Source organism: Rhopalosiphum maidis, chromosome 3 (genome assembly GCF_003676215.2).
Source record: "Rhopalosiphum maidis isolate BTI-1 chromosome 3, ASM367621v3, whole genome shotgun sequence".
NCBI classification, from domain to species: domain Eukaryota; kingdom Metazoa; phylum Arthropoda; class Insecta; order Hemiptera; family Aphididae; genus Rhopalosiphum; species Rhopalosiphum maidis.
In genome coordinates, this window is record NC_040879.1 from 9,228,149 (window position 1) to 9,247,782 (window position 19,634).

The following is a 19,634-nucleotide window of genomic DNA, read 5'->3' on the forward strand; positions in this document are numbered from 1 at the left end:
AGAATTTACATCCGAATACACTTAATTATCCTGAAATATCAATTCAAATGTATAATAACTAAACAAATAGACAGATTATGATATTTGCAAACGTATTAAATATACTAAAACGACAGGTACACAGGTCAAAAATATGTAAACACGCAATCGGTTTGTCTATAAATATGGGGTAGTTTCAAATTTTCATGCAGTTATTCGTAAGCTTTGTGAACGTTTAAAAAATGGCATTCAATATACACATATCTGGACCAATAGTGATTATGCACAATAAAACAAAAGCAGAAATATTTGAAGATCAATAAAATAACAATGAAAGTCATTTTACTCTAAGTTATTTTAAATTCTACGATGCTTAGGCATAACATAAATAAATCGTTACATACATTTCTAACAAAATATTAATATATACCTATTATGTATTTTAGTATTTATATGTTTTAATGATTATCAAATCCATGTATGCAGATCGACTGTTCTACAAAAGACGAGTATGATTATCCAAATTTGAAAAGACGTTTATGCAACAGTTACTGCATTTAAAAGTCATGGTTTTGGACACGGAGACGTCGTGATGATTACAGACTATGGCTAGTACGAAGCGCAAGTAGTTATGTTAGCTGGGATTTTGATCGGACCGACTATAGCTGCGTTGGATCACGGTTTAAGAAAAAGTAATGGTAATGATTTGATTTCGTACAATATTATATAGTTTGATTTGTCATTAACGATGTTTTATAGATGTCTTTATAGCGCTCATCGACGAGTCCAAACCATGCGTATTATTTTGCAATACGCTTAGTATGAGTACAATAACAGATGTATTAAATATAGTATTACGCATCAATCGATATTGAAGATTTCTACCATGGTTCGTGATAGCTTTACTACCTATTCGTGTACCGTCGTTGTCGCGGCGGAACAAATTTTGTTTGCCCGTCCGATAAATACAAAAAATCCAATTGGCCCATGTGCTATTATATGTTCGAGTTGTACTACAGGAACACCGAAAGGAATTTATTTGTCTGACGACGCTATGAAATCAGCTTTAATATCGTTCAAGCGGTGAGTGTTTAAATTAAATAAGTCAGGGAGATCAATGCATGAGTTTAAAAAAAAAATATGGTTAATTTTAAGGTCATTAATGGAAGGACCTATTGAAAACAAATTTATAATCACTTCTCCTATATATTGGTACGTGGAAATTTTATTAATGATGTTCGGTATTCATTTTGACAAACCAAGTCTATTATTCTCTCGACCAATTCAACCACTGAACAAAGACTTGATTCAATAGACAAATTTAAAGTAAGCAGTAAACACTATTATTTTTTCCTACTTTACTACCAACATTTAATAACCGCTTATATCTTTTAAGTTACAATATATTTTATATGTAAAATTAGGTTATAGATAACGCTAAATCGAATACATACTATATATATATATATATATATATACTTTACATATACACGCGTAACATAATAGTGCGTCATAGAATAGAATATCATACCTATTATACGACATGATTTACCTATGTTTATGTGTTATATAGCCAACATTTTTAATGACCGGTGAAGCTACTATCAATGAAACGATGTCCTGTCAAACGGCAAATATAATACCCAGAGTATAACGACATGCGTAGTTGGCGGGTCTCCGATGCGAGCTGATTTACAAGTGACAGTGGTAAACGATTTACTGCGGGGAAGAATACCGATCAAACAAGGGTACGGCGCATCTGAACAGGGTATTATAGCGGTTTGGTCGATGGATTCGGGTATAAGTACCGTCAGAGACGGATCTGTCGGGAGACCAGCGGCTGGTATAAAAATCAAAGTTAGTCGAAAAAAAAATTGTGTGTCGTGGTTATTAAATAATAATAATAATAATAATAATTATGTTTTAAACGTCGTTTTTGATCGTTAGCTTGGAAACTGGCGAATGTGTTGGCCAAATACTGAAGGCGAAATTCGTATTAAATCGGTGTCCAACATGATGGGATATGTCAACAGCGACATGAAGAAAACGATTCGTCCGTACGACGAGGACGGTTGGTGCAGGAGCGGTGATGTTGGATACTATACGGACGATTGCTGTTTGATCATTGTCGGTCCGATTAAAGAGTTGATGATTTACAAGGACCGAATAGCTATTCGATTTGGAATTTCGATCGAAAACCGTGTGATATTCTTTAAATCGCGCCATTACATATACTTAAATAATAACATTTATTATATAAATGTACATAGATAGCTCCGATCGACATAGAAACCGTTTTATCAAGTCATCCTACCGCACTCGATGTCGGAGCGACGGGCAAATACAGTGTTCACGAAGATTTGTTGATAGTAGTTGTAAAAGTCAAATCCGGTTAAAATGTCTCAACCCACGTACTCGTATCGCATGTCAATGGTAAGATTCTACAGCCATGGATTTTAAACGTGTTGGTAAGAAACATCATGGCAATTCCAGCAATTGAGTTAAGTCTTCTTGTTTCATTATCATATGAAGATTTATAAAATAATTTGCAAATATAAAAGCAAGACTTCATCATTTAAAGTTAAATTACCTTATTTTATATGCAGTATACATTAGTTAAGATGTTAAAGTTATACATCTGTTTTGTATGCCTTTTAATTTGTATTATATAAAAATACAGTTTATTATTATAAATTGTAATTTGTTGTGTTTTACTTAATGCTCCTAACAATAGTTATAGTTTTGTAATATTAATAAAAATTATCATTGTAGGATTTTATTAAAATTCAATGGAAATCCATTAACATTTTTCAAAGTAGGCTAAATAAAATAATCAAAATAAAAACATAGGTAGTTTAAAATTCAAATGGATGTCCACTGCTATTGTCTATAAATTTAATATTTAGAGTAGGTATTTTAACTTGTTCACCTATTTTAGGGGCGGCAAATTGTTGGTGCCTATACAGCCGTAAAAAAGATAAATCCGCCTCTGATAACATAATTACATAAACTAAATTTGAACTAAACTATAACAATTACAACACGTTTTTGAAGAATAATATTTTATTACGAGTGTAACATGGCAATAACGATGTATTAAAATGATAAATTTTACCAATTTTTATTCTTTTTATTTTCAAAAAATAATTACAATTTATTTTTTATCGGGAGTATTTTTTGTCTATTTAAAAATTTTATAGAACACCTTAGTATTATTTTACTTTGTATGGTACTATTGTATTGCAAAAAGTTTTCAAAATAAACTAATATTTAAACTGTATAGGTACTTATTATTATTTTTATACAATATGTAAAACAAAAAATGAAAAGTTTATAACTCTAGCATGTAAAATAATAATTTAGAAAAGTATTCCCAAATATTAATTATAGACTTCTCGTTAATATTTAAAATGTTCAATAACGAAGAAAAAAATAGACCGTTTCTACACTTTTTGAAAATCTTGTATAAAATATATTAAAATATATTTATAGCACAGTTATACCTATTATGAGTTTCATTAAAATACATGTTTCCAGTCTAAATACAAAATTTAAATTCCAAATAATGCAGTATTATTAGTTATTTCTATAAATAATCGATTATCCCTCCAGACATTTATACGATATCCGGCTTTAGAGAAAATTAGCTTTTGTTCGGTGGGTCGGCTACAACAACCCAACCAAATATGTTTTCAATTTCGTTTCATTTCTTATCCCACTCGTCTTTTGTAAATTTATCTATACGAAATACACTGCATTATAATGCATCAATAACACAATATCTAAAATACTATATACAAAACTACTAAAGTAAGAACATGTCCATTGTCCATACCAACCACCAACAAGACGTCCCTGCACATTATTTATAGAAACTACAAAAGTAAAATTATTTTTTTTACTTATCGCTGCAGACAAGGGTTAAAGAAACAATAAAACAAAAAATGTAAAGATTCTGCAGTGCCGTGTGTTATGTATTTATATAGTATCCAACGGAGAAATACAGCTCCCCAACTGTCCGACGCCGTACTGCGTATTATACGTATTATAAGTTTAGTGTTATAAAAATAAATTGTCTGCCGAAGTACTATTATGGTGCGTCATAGTATGAATACTATGAATATAGGTAACTATCTACTTTTATGCTATTTTAAAAAGTTCCATAGATAATATAATTTGTTTTTTGTAAGTCATAATTAAATGAGTTCGTAAGAAGTTTTTCTCTTTCTTAACAAAATATTACCAAAATATGATTACAATGTGTGAAAATTTTTTCTGTAAGGCATGTTTTTGAGCAAAACAACTGGTCTGTGTATGTCTTACTAAGTCATCTGTATATCTCAAATAATTAAATCATTTAGATGTACGTTTATATCATACAATTATCCACCACTTACATAACATTAACAAGTTGAAATGGTACTTTATTTTTTATTCAAAAATATTGCAATTATATATTTCAATGTTAGCAGTAAACTGAAGTAATAAATAATGACAGTGTATTATGGTTATAAATGTTTCATCATTAATGAAATACGAGAATGCTACAATAAACAGTATTTATATCATATTATCCTAGTGTACTCTCATGCAGTATTGTTATTCATTGTTATTTCTTTTATCCTTATCTAGATTCTAGAGAGATGTGGCGACACCGATTGTCACCACTTGACCGGTCGATCCGTCATTCGATGTTATCATTATGAATACGTGGATTTTACCTTACTTTATTCGTTCATAATTATTTAAATTATATTTGTTTTGATATTTTGACTTGTATGCGACCATTGTGAATTTTCATGTATGTACCTATCTATCGACACTACGCAGCGATCGCGTCCACCACTCCGCGCCATACGCGCGAAAGGCTACGACGCCGATCGCGAAGATAAGCTCTTCCTCTTTGATCACGACGTTTGACCGAGCATTTAAACCACCGACGCGAACCGACGATCGCAAATTCGAAATGTAATGACCCCCGACACGACATGTACGGCACGCACTACGACTCGCACGAACCCGTTACATATTGCGATTCCGCAACGAACGAGCACTTTTACTCGAACCAGGCTTCGACCCGCTCTCTTTCCGTCAGTGAACACGTCCATGATGTTCCCGGTCTCGCGACACGAACTCGACGGCTCTCGCGCAATCGCTCACAATTACCGTACGAGCTCGCTTGCGCCCCGACGCAATTACCGCACGCCCGAGCATCGAGCACCCGACGAAACTGCCAGCGTTGTACGCCTAGTCACCCGCGTATTTTACTTTGGTCAACGACTTATTTCGACAATAATAAACGACTTTCGACGCACACGCGTCCGACACAAAATGCGTGTTCAATAATTTTTTCTACCTCCACGCCTGTCTAGCCTTCAAAACCTTCTACACACGGAGTCAATTCAACGACATTTAGGCGGCAAGTGTATTGGGCCGGTTGGCAAAACTTACACCGCAACCGCGGTACCCCAAATTACTTGTCCGCCAAACAGATTTGAGTGTAGTCATCTTTTATCTTTATCTGGATAAAAGAAAAAGTACTGATCTAATCTCAACACTGATTATAAGGTATAATATATTATCTTAGAAAATTCACGTGAACGCTATACAGTCACGCGTCGATATGCGTTCCGTTTTTCGAAATATTCATCTTTTATTAAAATATCCATTCGAATACATCGTGTATTGTCGTATTCAATATTGTCCGGGCATAAAACACGGTCGCCGTCGCCGAAACTCCGCCGTATGTATGTGTTTTGGTGCGAGTGTTTGTGTGCGTATGTCTGTATTTGTTCGCAATGCTGGTCTAGGTGGTGGGGTGGTGTTTCCTGGTCTAATAGGCCTTGGACGCGCAACCGGTGGTGGTAGCCACCACCACCGTCCACCACACCAACGCCGTAGAAACCGCCGCCGCCGACGATAGGGCATAAAAGAGGGCGCGCAGGAGCGCCGATCACCATTTCTGTCTCAATAGTCGACTTGTTTTCCTGTAGAATTTTTACGCGTACTCTCAAACCCACAACAGGATGGCGTCAATGACAACTTTATTTTTGCTACTTGCGGTCACTTATCGCATACAAGCGATTTACGATGTACCTGGTACCTTTCCACAGACAAAACCAGAACAAGAGCTCCCGGATACACAAGGTGAAAAATTATAATTTTTATCGTTATAAAATATTTATATTTGGTGCATGAACATTTTATTTATAGTTAAGACTTCTTACTTTATCTCACCATTACCAATAATGTTATTATTTAATTTAATTTTATATTTTATTAATTTGTTTTTAATTTCTTATATTTTTTCTACTGTGATTGTTACATTTTACAACATAAGTATTTTTTCAATCTAATATTTCACACTTTTATTCCACTAATAGTAATAATAATGATATAATACCCACATAACAAATATATATTAAACAAAATTTTATTTAACATTTGATATTAAACAATATATATTTAATCAACATTAAGTTTTAATTAATACATATTTAATAAATATTGAAAGTTGGTTAAAGTCAAATTCATTTTGTGAAACATTCATAAATTTAGATTGACATTTTACAGCATTTATAAAATAATGATAAATAACTATAATACACTTATTTAAATGTGAAGAAATAATATTCAATTAATAATCTTACTAAAAATAATAACAAATAATCAGATTGCAAAATTTCTTTTTTCCTTTTTTACCATTATATGAGAATAGAGATACTAAATTTTTAGTAAATAATTTCATCAGCATTCTCTTTGTAACACAATTATTGTTATTACCTCCCAAATATGATAAATATTGAACCTAAAATGAAAGGAATATAAATGTTATAATACATATTAAACATACTGTACAACTACTTTAACTACTAGTTTAAAGTGAAATAACTACAATAATTTAAGTAATTACTACAGAAAATTGATATTTGTTTTTAAAATATAAACTATTATGTACCTTATATAGGAGGGAATACGAGTATCAATAAGTTTCATATTCTAGTAGGTATAAAGTTAAACAATTTGTAAACTAAATAATAATTTATAATTTTATATTATAAAATATTAAACATTAAAAAATAATGGTATATTTTACCACTAAAGACATCAATCATTTTTTTAAATTTAAATTTGTATTAATTTGGTCTATAATATTTAAATTATAAAAATCATCTATTGGAAAATTGCACTCTTGTAATTCATTAACATTAATTATATCATTCTGTATGTTATTATTTCCATAATTTGATTCAATCGATTCTAATTTATTTAATATTTAATTTTGCTTTATTTCAATATGTTTTATATCAGTTTGTAAATATATAATATTTTTTAAATATGGCTTTTAGAATCTTTTGTGAATCTGTAATAACAAATTAAATGCTAGTTATTACTTAACATATATTATGATATAAACCATTTAAATTAAAATAATTATTTTACAAAAATTTGATTTGTCACATTTATCCAATTCATAGTAAAATATATTATATTATGTGTATTATTAAAATATATTGCCTTTGGCATTTAATTTTTTAAGGAAAACATTGTTTAGAATACTTTTTTTCAAGATCACCAACATGAAAATATTTAATTAACATTTTAATATATAATACATTAATACATCCTTTTTAATTTGTATTACCATTATAATAAATATAATTAGGTACCTGAAACTGATACTTTAATGGAAGATGGGATCAACCATTAGGCTTGCTTTCAATTATTGGTTTACTTTTTTTTGGAGAAGATGACTGAAATTGGGCATCATGATTAATTATTTTAGTGTTTGGTTTGATTGATGTATTAATTTGCTGAATTATTTTCATTAACTTCAGAATCTATAATGTTTATAGATATACAGATAATATATAAAAATTGTATGATTGAATAGGAAGATATAAATAGCTGAGTATATATACAGTAGAATCTCAGTAATCTGATAGCTATCAGACCATGCTACTGCCAGATAAACGAAAACGGCAGCTTAATGATGGTTCATATAAAATCACATTTTTACTAATTGAAAAATTAAAAAATATATTTATTAATTATTAAAAAATTAATAACCTTATTATATTTCAATGTTAATCGAATAAAAATAAAATATCAATTAAGTTTAATCAGATTTAATCTATTATTATACTTAGTTGTACCTGACATTTTATCGTTTACAATATTGACGAATTAACCAAGTCGAATTCACTGTACCAGGTTTCTTTTGGAAATCTTGATTAAAAATAATCAAGTGTAATTTGACAGGCACAGTGATCGTCCGTACAACGACGATTTACTGCTGTCATAATAATATCTAAACATTATAAATACCTATCACCTAATCGTCGTCTCACTTAGACGACCATGTATGAAAGCGCAATAACAATATTGTATAAACATACAGTATAATATTCTTATATTTAATGTGGTATTCGTCTTGTGTATATAGTCATCGTGGATAGAATCAAAGATTCCTGTCCACCATTCGGATCACCAGACGAACAATTTAAAGTGATGGTGTTGGGCAGTTTAAATCCACCAGTAGGTGGATGTGCTTCTATGCGAGCAGACATTGGCGATAATGTACCAGCGTTTGAAATGTTGCTGGGCGATATCGATTATAGCGTTAAAGGTCACCAAAAAGTGGGTAAGTATAATGAATTATTATATTGTTGCAGTACAATGGTGAGGGGCGGGCTCTATGCTGCGTCTGTGACTCTTTAGACATCTCTCTTACATAATGAAATACACGAACAATTACCTTTTGATATCACCAAAACTGGCATAGATGATCACGTCCGTTCCAAAAGTAGTTTCCAAAAATACAATTAAGCATTTACTTATTTCTTTCTTTTTTTTAGTGATTTTAGCCTTCAAGACCATGTTGTTTATAAATCATAATCAATCGTAAATTTTAGCATCAATTGACTTATAAATATCCTCAAATAATACATATTATATACAATTTTCGAGCCCATTTTTATAACTTAATAATATAAAATCATGCTGGTAGAAATACCAAAACACTATAATATCACAAAAATAGATCCCATAAAAATTAAGTATTAATAATAGGTACTATTAAATCCATTATACTCATTACCAGTCTTGTAAGATATTAGAATACCAGTTTTTGGAGACTAATATTTAAATACATTTTGAAGTATTATTAACAAAATTTAATTACTTGTATTAAAATGTTATAAAGAAATCAGTTTTATCAATTTCTTATAAAAATAAATAGTAAAATTTTAAATATAAAAAAAAAAATGACTATAAAAGAACATTTTTTAACTGTTTTGACTAACATGTTATTATCTCTAAAAATCTTTAGAGATTAAATTGATTGTAATATTTTTAAAATTTACAGTATTACGTATGGTTTAGGTATGTAGATTTGAAAAAATTAAAAAAATTACTTATATTTGTATTCAAATACTTTGTGAGTGTTCATAAAATACATTATTTTATAAGTGTTTTAAAAATATTTTTAATACTAGTGTTGGTATTTTAATAATTTTTAAAAAAGTATTTTTTACAAGACTGCTCATTACTCATGTAATTGTTTTGTTCTAGTACTTCTAAAAAATAGAAGAAGCTACACGTTTCAGTGTTCATCAAAACATCCATTCATAGAGAATGGAAATATTGAAGGCTGGTATGTCCAACTATATATCCAGAGTACAAAAAAAAATGACTATAGATGTAGCGTGAGTATACTATGTTTAGGCATACCATACAGATTCAATATTAATTGAATCATTTATTATAATAAAAAATAATAATAATTTATTTTAATTTATTAATATTAGGGTAGTAGAATGATGCATACAAACCACAACGCGATTGTCATTTGTACGTGTATGGTTGTTGATAATACATATTATATGTATATATAGATAATTCTAAAATATTTCGTACTTTCAGAGATCAAAATGTCCACGTTAAAAATTATATTAAAAACCCTAAATACGTTTAATAAGCTCGTATTATTCTTATCATAAATTCGTAAATTAAATACCATTAACCATCAATAACAATGTTCAAATTTTACCTCCCTAAACTTAACTCAACTATAAACTTTAGACACCTATAATAATCCGCCGCGCCACGAGAGAACGACCGTAAAAACTTGTCCCGCTTCTATACATCAAACCAAACCAATCGGAAACCGACCAACCGCCATCACTGAGAGACGTTGTTGACATTTGTCTATCTATACGTAGTGGTAATAATGAGTATTAATGACATTGATTTCACTATTTATTTTGAACTAGCGTATTTTTGGACGATTATACAAAACAAGCAGGTATTATAATAATATCATAACTTTAAAAAAATTCAGGTAAATTTTTAATTATTTACAAAGATTTTATAAGTGTTATGAACTTAATGAATTACGTGGGAACGCAATGCATTTGTTATGGCTAGCAGCGCTCGCGATCACTACTATCGATGTGTGGGTTACGGTCGCATTCTCGTGGCATGAAGTATAATTAAATCATAAAGAATCTCGTGTATAAAAACAATCAAACTCAAACGTTATTTGACAGTTTGATCGTTTGCATTACGTATATATATATATTTAATTAATAAATGTATGCATCATGTTAGATATTTTGGTGTTCAATAATCAGCCAATCTTTAGCGAACACCATTCACTTATTAATTTAGCCTTTTAAAAAGAAATAGTTAACAGGAAAATACTTCAAATTACTATAAATTATATAATTGATCAATTTTCAATGATCATTATTCATCTTTGTCATTATACTACTATATGTATCACTAATGATTTAACTAACGCCAAATAAAAACTGCTGTAGTCCTAGACATAATGATGTATTGATGTTAATGTTTGGGGATAGGGTTGGTTCTCGGAGTGCTTATATATAATATGCATAATGTATACATGTTATACGTTACTGTGGTTAATCTATTTTTATCTTTTTGTTCACTTACTGCAGTTGTACAAAATACTCAATGAACTAGGAACAATCAAGGTGTTGATTAGTGCGGATGAATGGTGTGATGGTCTGCCACAGATGTTGAGCTACGACGGTTATGGAGTACCAAATGGATATTCAACAAATGGTTCTCTAGCTCTTATATTTGCTAAACATTGGGTACCGAATCCATTTCCAGAATTTCTAGAATATGATTTATTAAGTGACATGTGTGCATTAGGGTGACTCTGTACCTCCCTATATAAATATATTATTATCCTCCCTCTATAAATCTATTATTATCAAAAACCAAAAAGTTAATATACCTACATGGTCTGTGTTTGCATATTCATTTTTTTTTTTTTTTTTTTTTTACTTTTTAAGCTAGATATAAGAATTTTTAATTTGTAATGTTTCTTATTCTTATACATTTATGTACACATATCTCATTAATTAAATTACTCAAATAAATGACATGAAAACACAAAATTGTTTCTGACTTCTGTTGAAGACATTTTCTGTTATAAGTTGTATATAGAAGAACACATACAGAACATAGTTCACTTTTAACAATTTCGAAGTCTGACCTCGATACCTAAATCAAAAATTAAAATCATACAAAATACAAGTAATTTGTATAACTGGCATGTAGGTATTTGATCCCATACCGGTATACCTGTAATTATTAATATGTATGCACTGCAATATCGTCAAAATTATTGTGATGTTAATTTTATCATAACATTAGTCTAGCATTTAAGTGTTTGCTATTTGTTATTATATACATAGTTTAAAATTTAATAAGTTAGGTTTTTATTGAAAAATGTTTTTGTAAAATAAACAAATAGGTAATTAACTCATTAACTCCTCCCAATTTATAATATTAATATATTATTATATTTATTAAGGATTTACGCCCAGTAAATGATATATCCACAAGGCAGTTATTGTTGTGTAGTATTTAAAAGAAGAAAAAAATGTAGAAAATATGTTGTTTTTTAATGTTCTTAATACTAGTTCAGAAAATAATCATAATCATAATATTATAAATGCGCCTATTGTTGATAATGCATCATTCCACCCTGAAAATAATTTTGAAATCAGATATCAAGAAAATAATTAATACTATTAATAATAATGATTTAAATACCACCAATTAAGTTTTGAATCTATTATTCCATTTCAATTCAACTTCATCAATTGCATTATTATTAATTATTGTATTGCAATAGTATTTAAAAATAAAAATATAAGGTGTTACAAATATAAATATCACTCGTAATACTTTAGAGGCTTATACATACTGAAAATAAAATTTCTTCCAGACAGCTTTGATGTATAATTCAAAAGATATTAATGATTATGTCGTTGTTGGTTATGAATATTTGATCAAAAAATTATTTTACTCTCTTCCATGTTCATGATCATATTTAGGCACCTTTCAAGTCGCAAGACTTTCACATAGGAACATGTGGCATTGTGGCCAATTAAATATATTATGCTAAATTATTATCTGTTTCTATTACAAAAAAATAACTCTATCTATGCTGTTTTACCACTTTTGCACATACAGCAGGAGGAAAGACCACAGCTCTGTAACTTATAATACATACATCACAAAAATAATTAAATGTAAATAAAAGTATAAAAAACGTAAATTAGCAGCAAAAAAAGTAAAACGCTTAATAGAATTTTCTCCAAATGATATTAGACATATTGCGAACAAATCCAATGCAATTTCATAATCATTACAAAACATTCATTTATGAAATCACTTATATCAATATATACATTGATACTTTTATTGGTTTGAATATTTTTGTTTTTTTAGATAATCAAATTTGGGAGACTTAAAAATAATATTTCAACTTAAACTAATAAAAGTACTAAACGTAGAATGCAATAAACAAATACAATTAAGTAATATTATTGACTACTACATGATAAATAAAATAAGAATTCAAATTATCCACTTTTATTGTGTTATGTGGATACTTAAACAAACAATTAAACTAAGATTATTGTAAATGTGTTATATCTCAGACAGAAAAATAATATTCTTGAAATAGTTTAAGGCTGTTAATTATAAAACACTAACATTTAGTAAAACATTTCATAAATGCTATGATAATATTTGTACAGGTTACTGTAAAATTACTACAAAATTATTTGGCTGCTGATTTCATATTATCTTAACAACATCAATATTATCATTATGTTAGTTAATGTTCAGTTATTAATAATTTTAAATATTCAGTGAATATTTTAACCCAATGATAATAATAATTATTATTATCTTCTGGTGTTTAGCAAGCAATCATTACAAGTCAATAAAAAAATTATAATTATATTATATAATATAATAAAAAATTATCTTTTTAAATATGTATTTTAACAATGATTTTGAAATATGTGCGGTTATTAAAATTAATCAAACAAATGCAACTAAAATAATTATTTATTGACTCACATATAGCGTACACATTTTAAAGAATATAGATATAAAATATTGATCATTAAATAACCTATTGGAATATCAATATTTTTATTTATATTTATATTTTATAATCCAATATAAAAATAATAAAATAAACTTTAAACATAAAATGTACATCATGTATCATCAAAGAAAATTAAAAATATAACTGGTGAGTATTATTATATATATTATAAATATATTATATTCATTACCTACATTATATATTATATTATATTTGGAGTTATTGGAATGGAACTACTAGTGATCTGACTAGTATTAGTCAAATTACAATAAGTTATGTTACTATTACTGTTACTACTACTAATGTTGGAATTATTTTTAATATATAATGAGCGAAACTTATGGAATTGTTGACTTCTACTCGATTCGTTGACTAACTTGTAAGATTTTTTAGGCATTTTAATTTAACTATTATCATACTTACCTAAGACAAAATATGTTGACTGTTGAAATTCCGTACGCAATGAAATAAATATAAAATAATAATAACTGCTGTCTGGTAGAGTATATAAGAACAGGTACAACTGTCAAATGACAAACACCAACCGATAACGCATATCAGATTGAGTTGCTTTTTCACGACCATGTCGACTATACCATAGCCCATAGGGTTTTTCAGACGAGCCACAATCACTTTAGATAAAAGTTAAATACCCATCATTAAGACTAGAAATATCTCTATAGTCTTCACTATTCATAATACCTGTATAATATACATACAACATATTATATTCGAAAGTTTTCAGATCTCGTAGAGAATTATCTCATCACTGTGGCCGTTGGCTTAAAACGTTTTTTAGGATTTGAAAAACTAGTCTGGTGCTACTAATTACCGTGCTCACAAAACCATTTAAACATGTATACGATACAAATATATTGATATTACCCAATTGCACTAGACGATTTTATTATACATACTTTAAAAATTGAAACGTAAACATATTATATATTATATGATAACCATTTCTGACCTACAGAATATCAAAAATATAATACGTTGTTATGTTTGTATTCCGTTATTAACAATTTATATGATTTTCAATTACACGAAAAACCGATGGCGTGTTTAATATACATCCAAGATATATCTGTATAATGAAACAGTCTGCATTTTTATTTTTTTCTACACGTGAAAAAATATATTTTTAAGAAAAAATGTTAAGCTAACGGCAGAATGTATGTATTTCTATACACATTTATACATCTGGACGGATGGTACGCGATATTAATTCTTGTGTTCGAAAATTGACCACCACAATAGGGTGTGTTATTTCAACACGGATGTATTATGAGATATATTTTGGCGAAGTCTGCAGTGGCGCCGCAGAGACGACGTTTTTGCTAACTTTCTGTATAGTCGCCAATGGACACATTATTACAATTTAAATAACAATAATAAGTAGGTGAGTGTCTTCTAATGTATTTTTTCGGACAAAAATAATAATAATGGATTGAATCGTTATTTCTCGCGTAACGATAACGACGTCGAATCCGCGAACATTCGAAACTGCGCGGTTTGTACGACTTATCGTAGGCGGCGAACCATGTAGTTCGAATGAGGTTCGAACTAATTAAAAACACAGCGATCACGCATTCACGCCATATTGTCGCAAGTAACACGAATTTAATACTTTAATATTCGCTTGACGACGTCGGACCGCGGAAACCACGCGGTTTGTGCGATTTGTCGTTGGAAAAAAAACGTATCGTTCGAACGGGGTCGAACTGATTAACACAGCGATCACGCCGTAATATTGCGAATGACGCGAAAACCGATAAAACAAACGAAAGCGTTAGGGCCTGAGAAGTCCGAACACTCCGAACGCCGAAAAAGAAGAGAGCGACGACGAACAACCGGTCAGTAGTGTAGGCTGCGAGTATGCGACGCGCCACGGAGCGGCGGCGTTGACAACTTTGCAAACTTTCGCTTAACAGTCGCACCACCTTAGGGAAACCGGTTGACCGGGTGGCGGGACGCATATCCGCGTTCGAACAACAGGAGTAAATAACATATTTAAAGAATTTAATAATATAAAACTTACTTTGAATATAAATAAAAATGTATTTGTTGCCTTTTCTATTTATAACTTATCTATTCCGTAGTAATTTAGTAAAAATATGTATTTGCATACAGCCCTAGTAATTATTGACAGTAGAATATTTTAAGTTTCCGCAAACTATTTTTTAGAATTGTGAGAAACTAACAAAATTGTACGATGATAAATCGTTGTTTTCGTTTATATATCTAATTTCGTCATAAGTTATTTTAAATCTAATTTTCAAACGCTCATAAAAAAAAATTATCTATGTAGCTTATTCTTAACATCAAGGTTTAAAGTTATTTATAATATTGATATATTATAGATTAATACGATCAATCAAAAATTATTTTGAATTCGTAAAGTATATCAAGTTAACACATTTTGATGGCCGTTTTCACAAATCGAATCTAAAATCACGTAATATTAATGATACTTATACAGAGAGAAACTTATAGATGTGCCTAACACTAAGATAAGTCACTAATCTAACCTAACTTGTATCTATTCAATAGTGGAATACGATTAAAACAGACCATTTTCGAAATACCTTTATATATATAGTTGTAGTATACAGCATATGGTAGAATAAAATAATACGCGCAAGCGTTTCATATGGTGATGCACATTTTACTTACATAATATGTTCGACAGTGTTCAGATCTCGTGAAGAATTATTTCATCACTGTGGCCTTTGGCCCATTTAATATAAAAAAACTTTTTAGGATTAACAAGGAAAATAAGTCTGGTGCTACTGATTATCGTGCTCACAAAAACTTATACATATATATTATATAATAACCATTTCTGACCTACAGAATATTAAAAATATAATAGGTACGTTTTAATATTTCTATTCCGTGATTAACAGTTCATATGATTTTAAATTAAACGAAAAACCGAAAGTGTGTTTAATACACGTCCAGTATATATCTGCTTTCATTCTGTTTAATGAAACAATCTGTATTTTTTCTACACGTGAAAAAAGAATATATTTTTAAGAAAAAATGTCAAGCTAACGGCCGGATGTAGGTATTGTATACGCATTTAATTGTATGAACACATGGTATACATTATTGTTTCGTGTGTTCGAAAATCGATCACCAGGATGGGTTGTTATTTCAACACCATTGTATGATAGGACATATTTTGAGGAAGTCTGCAGTGGCGTCCCAGAGGGGACGTGTTTGTTAACATTCAGTATAGGTACCAATGGACAATGGGCATATTATTTATATAACAATAATAAGTAAGCGGGTGTCTTCTAAAGTATTTTTTCGGTCAAAAATAATCAATATTGGATTTAATAATATAATACATACGAATGTGGTATCTTTTAAATCGCATGCCCTTATATGGTGAAAAAGAAAATGTACATTTGACTATGTGTTTATAGAGCGGAAATGCCTTCGTTTATTATACATTAAGTGTGGTTCGATGGGTACCATTATCATACCTACCCATATTGTAACATGAGTGGAATTATAATGCACCGCAAGGTCAGGCGAATATATTTCGGGTAGGCATTCTTTTCTCACCAAAGGTTAACACCGATCTCAACTGCGCATTAAAACTTTTTGTGTATTATGTTTTTATGTGAAGAATGCAGGCGCCCACTGTATATAATTTCCATGTACATAACCTTGGTGTTTGACCTATTCACAGGCTCACAGCAGTCTTGAAATGTGTTCTGCTTGTTATAGAAATGTGGCACAAAATGATTGTGGTGTGGGGTGGTGTTTGTCACAGTCGGCCCCGTGTGTGTTTGTTCAAAATAAAAATAAATTTATACGCTAACAATATACATACATATACAACACTAATAATATCATCTACTACGCAGTTTTTCGTTGGAATTTCGAATTCCTATATTTTATAATTTTATATTTTGTCTTATATCGGGTACTTGTGTATCTGCCATCTGTTTACGTATATGATTTTGAAAAAAATTGTGTGTAAAGCATTCGATTTGGAACAATTTCACATATATCAAAAAACGAAAAAAATATATGAATCGAATAATTATTAAAATGAGTGACAAGATGGTGCGATTCAAACTATTAAACGTTATCGATAGTTTTTATTTGTTTCTGTAAGAAATACGCACCTATTCTAATTACTTAATACTAAGATTTAGGACAAAAACACTAAAAAATATTTTTTATCAAAAGAGATGAAAACAGAAATACCATTAAAAATATTTACACAATTATTTAGCAAGCCATAGTTAATAAAAAATACACAATACACATGATGCCATAATCGCTTTGCCGTCATATACTCATTATACAGTACACTTTATTATACGTGAATATTACAATTGTCAGTTATAACTCAAGTAAATAATTTATTGATTTAGACCTATTTAACAATTTATGGTATACAATTATAATATTATCAACTTATATAATCAATTTATTATTTGTCACATTATTAAAATTGTGCGTTCATCGGCGATTGCATGTCTGGAGTTTCGTGCGTATGGTCAGTCACAGAACACGGCACCGCCCGCTTGGTAATAATAAGCCGAAGGTCGAGAGCAATACGTGAGATTCTAAGATTTACTCGGCTTTGTAGAAAAATAACCATTGTAACGCACTGGACACGACCCATATCAATATATATTTCCCGCTGTTCGTTTCATTTCTAAAACGACCGGTCAGTCCCCAATTCTTAAGAGGGCCGTGCGGCACTGTATAAAACATTCAAAGCAACAATAACACCTAAAATTCAATACGTATACAATCTATGGTACAAATACCAACCACAAAGAAGACGGTCACACGTTCTATAAGCAGAACTATACAGTGGTCGATTTATTTTACTCATCGCTGTACAGGGTAGAATAAAGGAACGAGAAACACAAAGAAGACGACAAGATCTTGCAGTGCACGTGTGTCGCCTACATATACATAAAAATATGGTATGGGGGATGTAAATGACCGGCTTTACTGCGTAGTCCACACTGCGTTAATTTTGTTCAAAAAACATATAGTTTGAGGAAATAATATTTTGGCACGTCGTAGAATGAATATTGTTAAGTAGGACCTACCTACCCCATTTTAAAGAGTATCCATAAGAACGCACGTCGTGCGATGTTAACCGTAGAAAAAATCATTGTCGCCATCGTCCGAGTGTCTATACATATTTTTATTGTAAAAGGTAAAATACAAAAGTGTCAATTGTAAGTACATTATATTATTATTGTTGTATTTGGCGGGTCTACATAACATCGGGCGCCAAGATTCTGTCAGTATATACTGCACTATACAATATATAATATGTATATGAGTATTTGAGTTGTTTCTATACTTATCCACTGGAATAAAAGAACTGTTTTTGTGTTACTGTAGTAGTGATATTGTAATATACTTAAAAGTTAATACCATACTACAATTTTTACTAAAATGTGTTAAAAGATAAAAATAATCTATATAATAAGGAAAAAACTTAAGTGTAAAAATATTTCATGCAGATTATGAAAAAGCTGCGCACGTCGCTGTTCTTCAGAGTTTTCAATAGTCAATTGAATACCCTCTTCCCACATATTCAAGTATTAATGAAAATTCAAGTCGATACTGATTTAAAAATTAGTTCATTAAAATAATTAAAAAAAATATCCGTAGAACCGATATACTAAAAAAACAAAATATACTCTGATTATAAATCTAAAAAAATTGACATTTTAACATGTTTAGTGCAAACGTAATCTATATAATAAATATATACTATTTAACTTATTTTTTAATATGTATTATTTTAAGGAATTAATTATTAAAAAATTATTGTAATTGTCACTCGTCGCCTGCAGTGCATTATAATGGTTATTTATATATAAGGCCGAGAAAATGTTCGGATCTCAAGTATTGCTCTCGACCTTCGACTTATTATTACCAATTGGCCGGTGCCGTTTTCTGTGAGTGACCATACGCACGAAACCCCAGACATGCAATCGCCGATGAACGCATAATTGTATGGTCAGTCACAGAACACGGCAACGGCCACCTGATAAGTCGAATCGAATCTTAAATCACACACTCATAAAATTAACAATATAAAAAACATTATGCAATACAATATTAATTATAAAAAAATAAAATTGTATGATATTTACCGATTTTTGTGGTTTGATAATCAAGTCTGGTACTACTAATTACTGATTATCGTACTCAC

General features: G+C 29.8%; 1 protein-coding gene and 1 pseudogene across 1 annotated transcript; both read left to right on the plus strand.

Moving 5' to 3' along the window:
• The first annotated feature begins 221 nt into the window (after nucleotides 1–221).
• On the plus strand, nucleotides 222–2,519 carry LOC113559691 (annotated as a pseudogene).
• A 3,467-nt stretch (nucleotides 2,520–5,986) lies between these two features.
• LOC113560203 lies at nucleotides 5,987–11,194 on the plus strand. Its single transcript, XM_026965963.1, has 4 exons — nucleotides 5,987–6,126; nucleotides 8,426–8,623; nucleotides 9,553–9,686; nucleotides 10,944–11,194. Exons 1-4 carry the CDS (start codon nucleotides 6,006–6,008, stop codon nucleotides 11,166–11,168), a joined length of 678 nt encoding a protein of 225 aa, XP_026821764.1. The 5' UTR covers nucleotides 5,987–6,005; the 3' UTR covers nucleotides 11,169–11,194.
• Nucleotides 11,195–19,634: the final 8,440 nt, after the last annotated feature.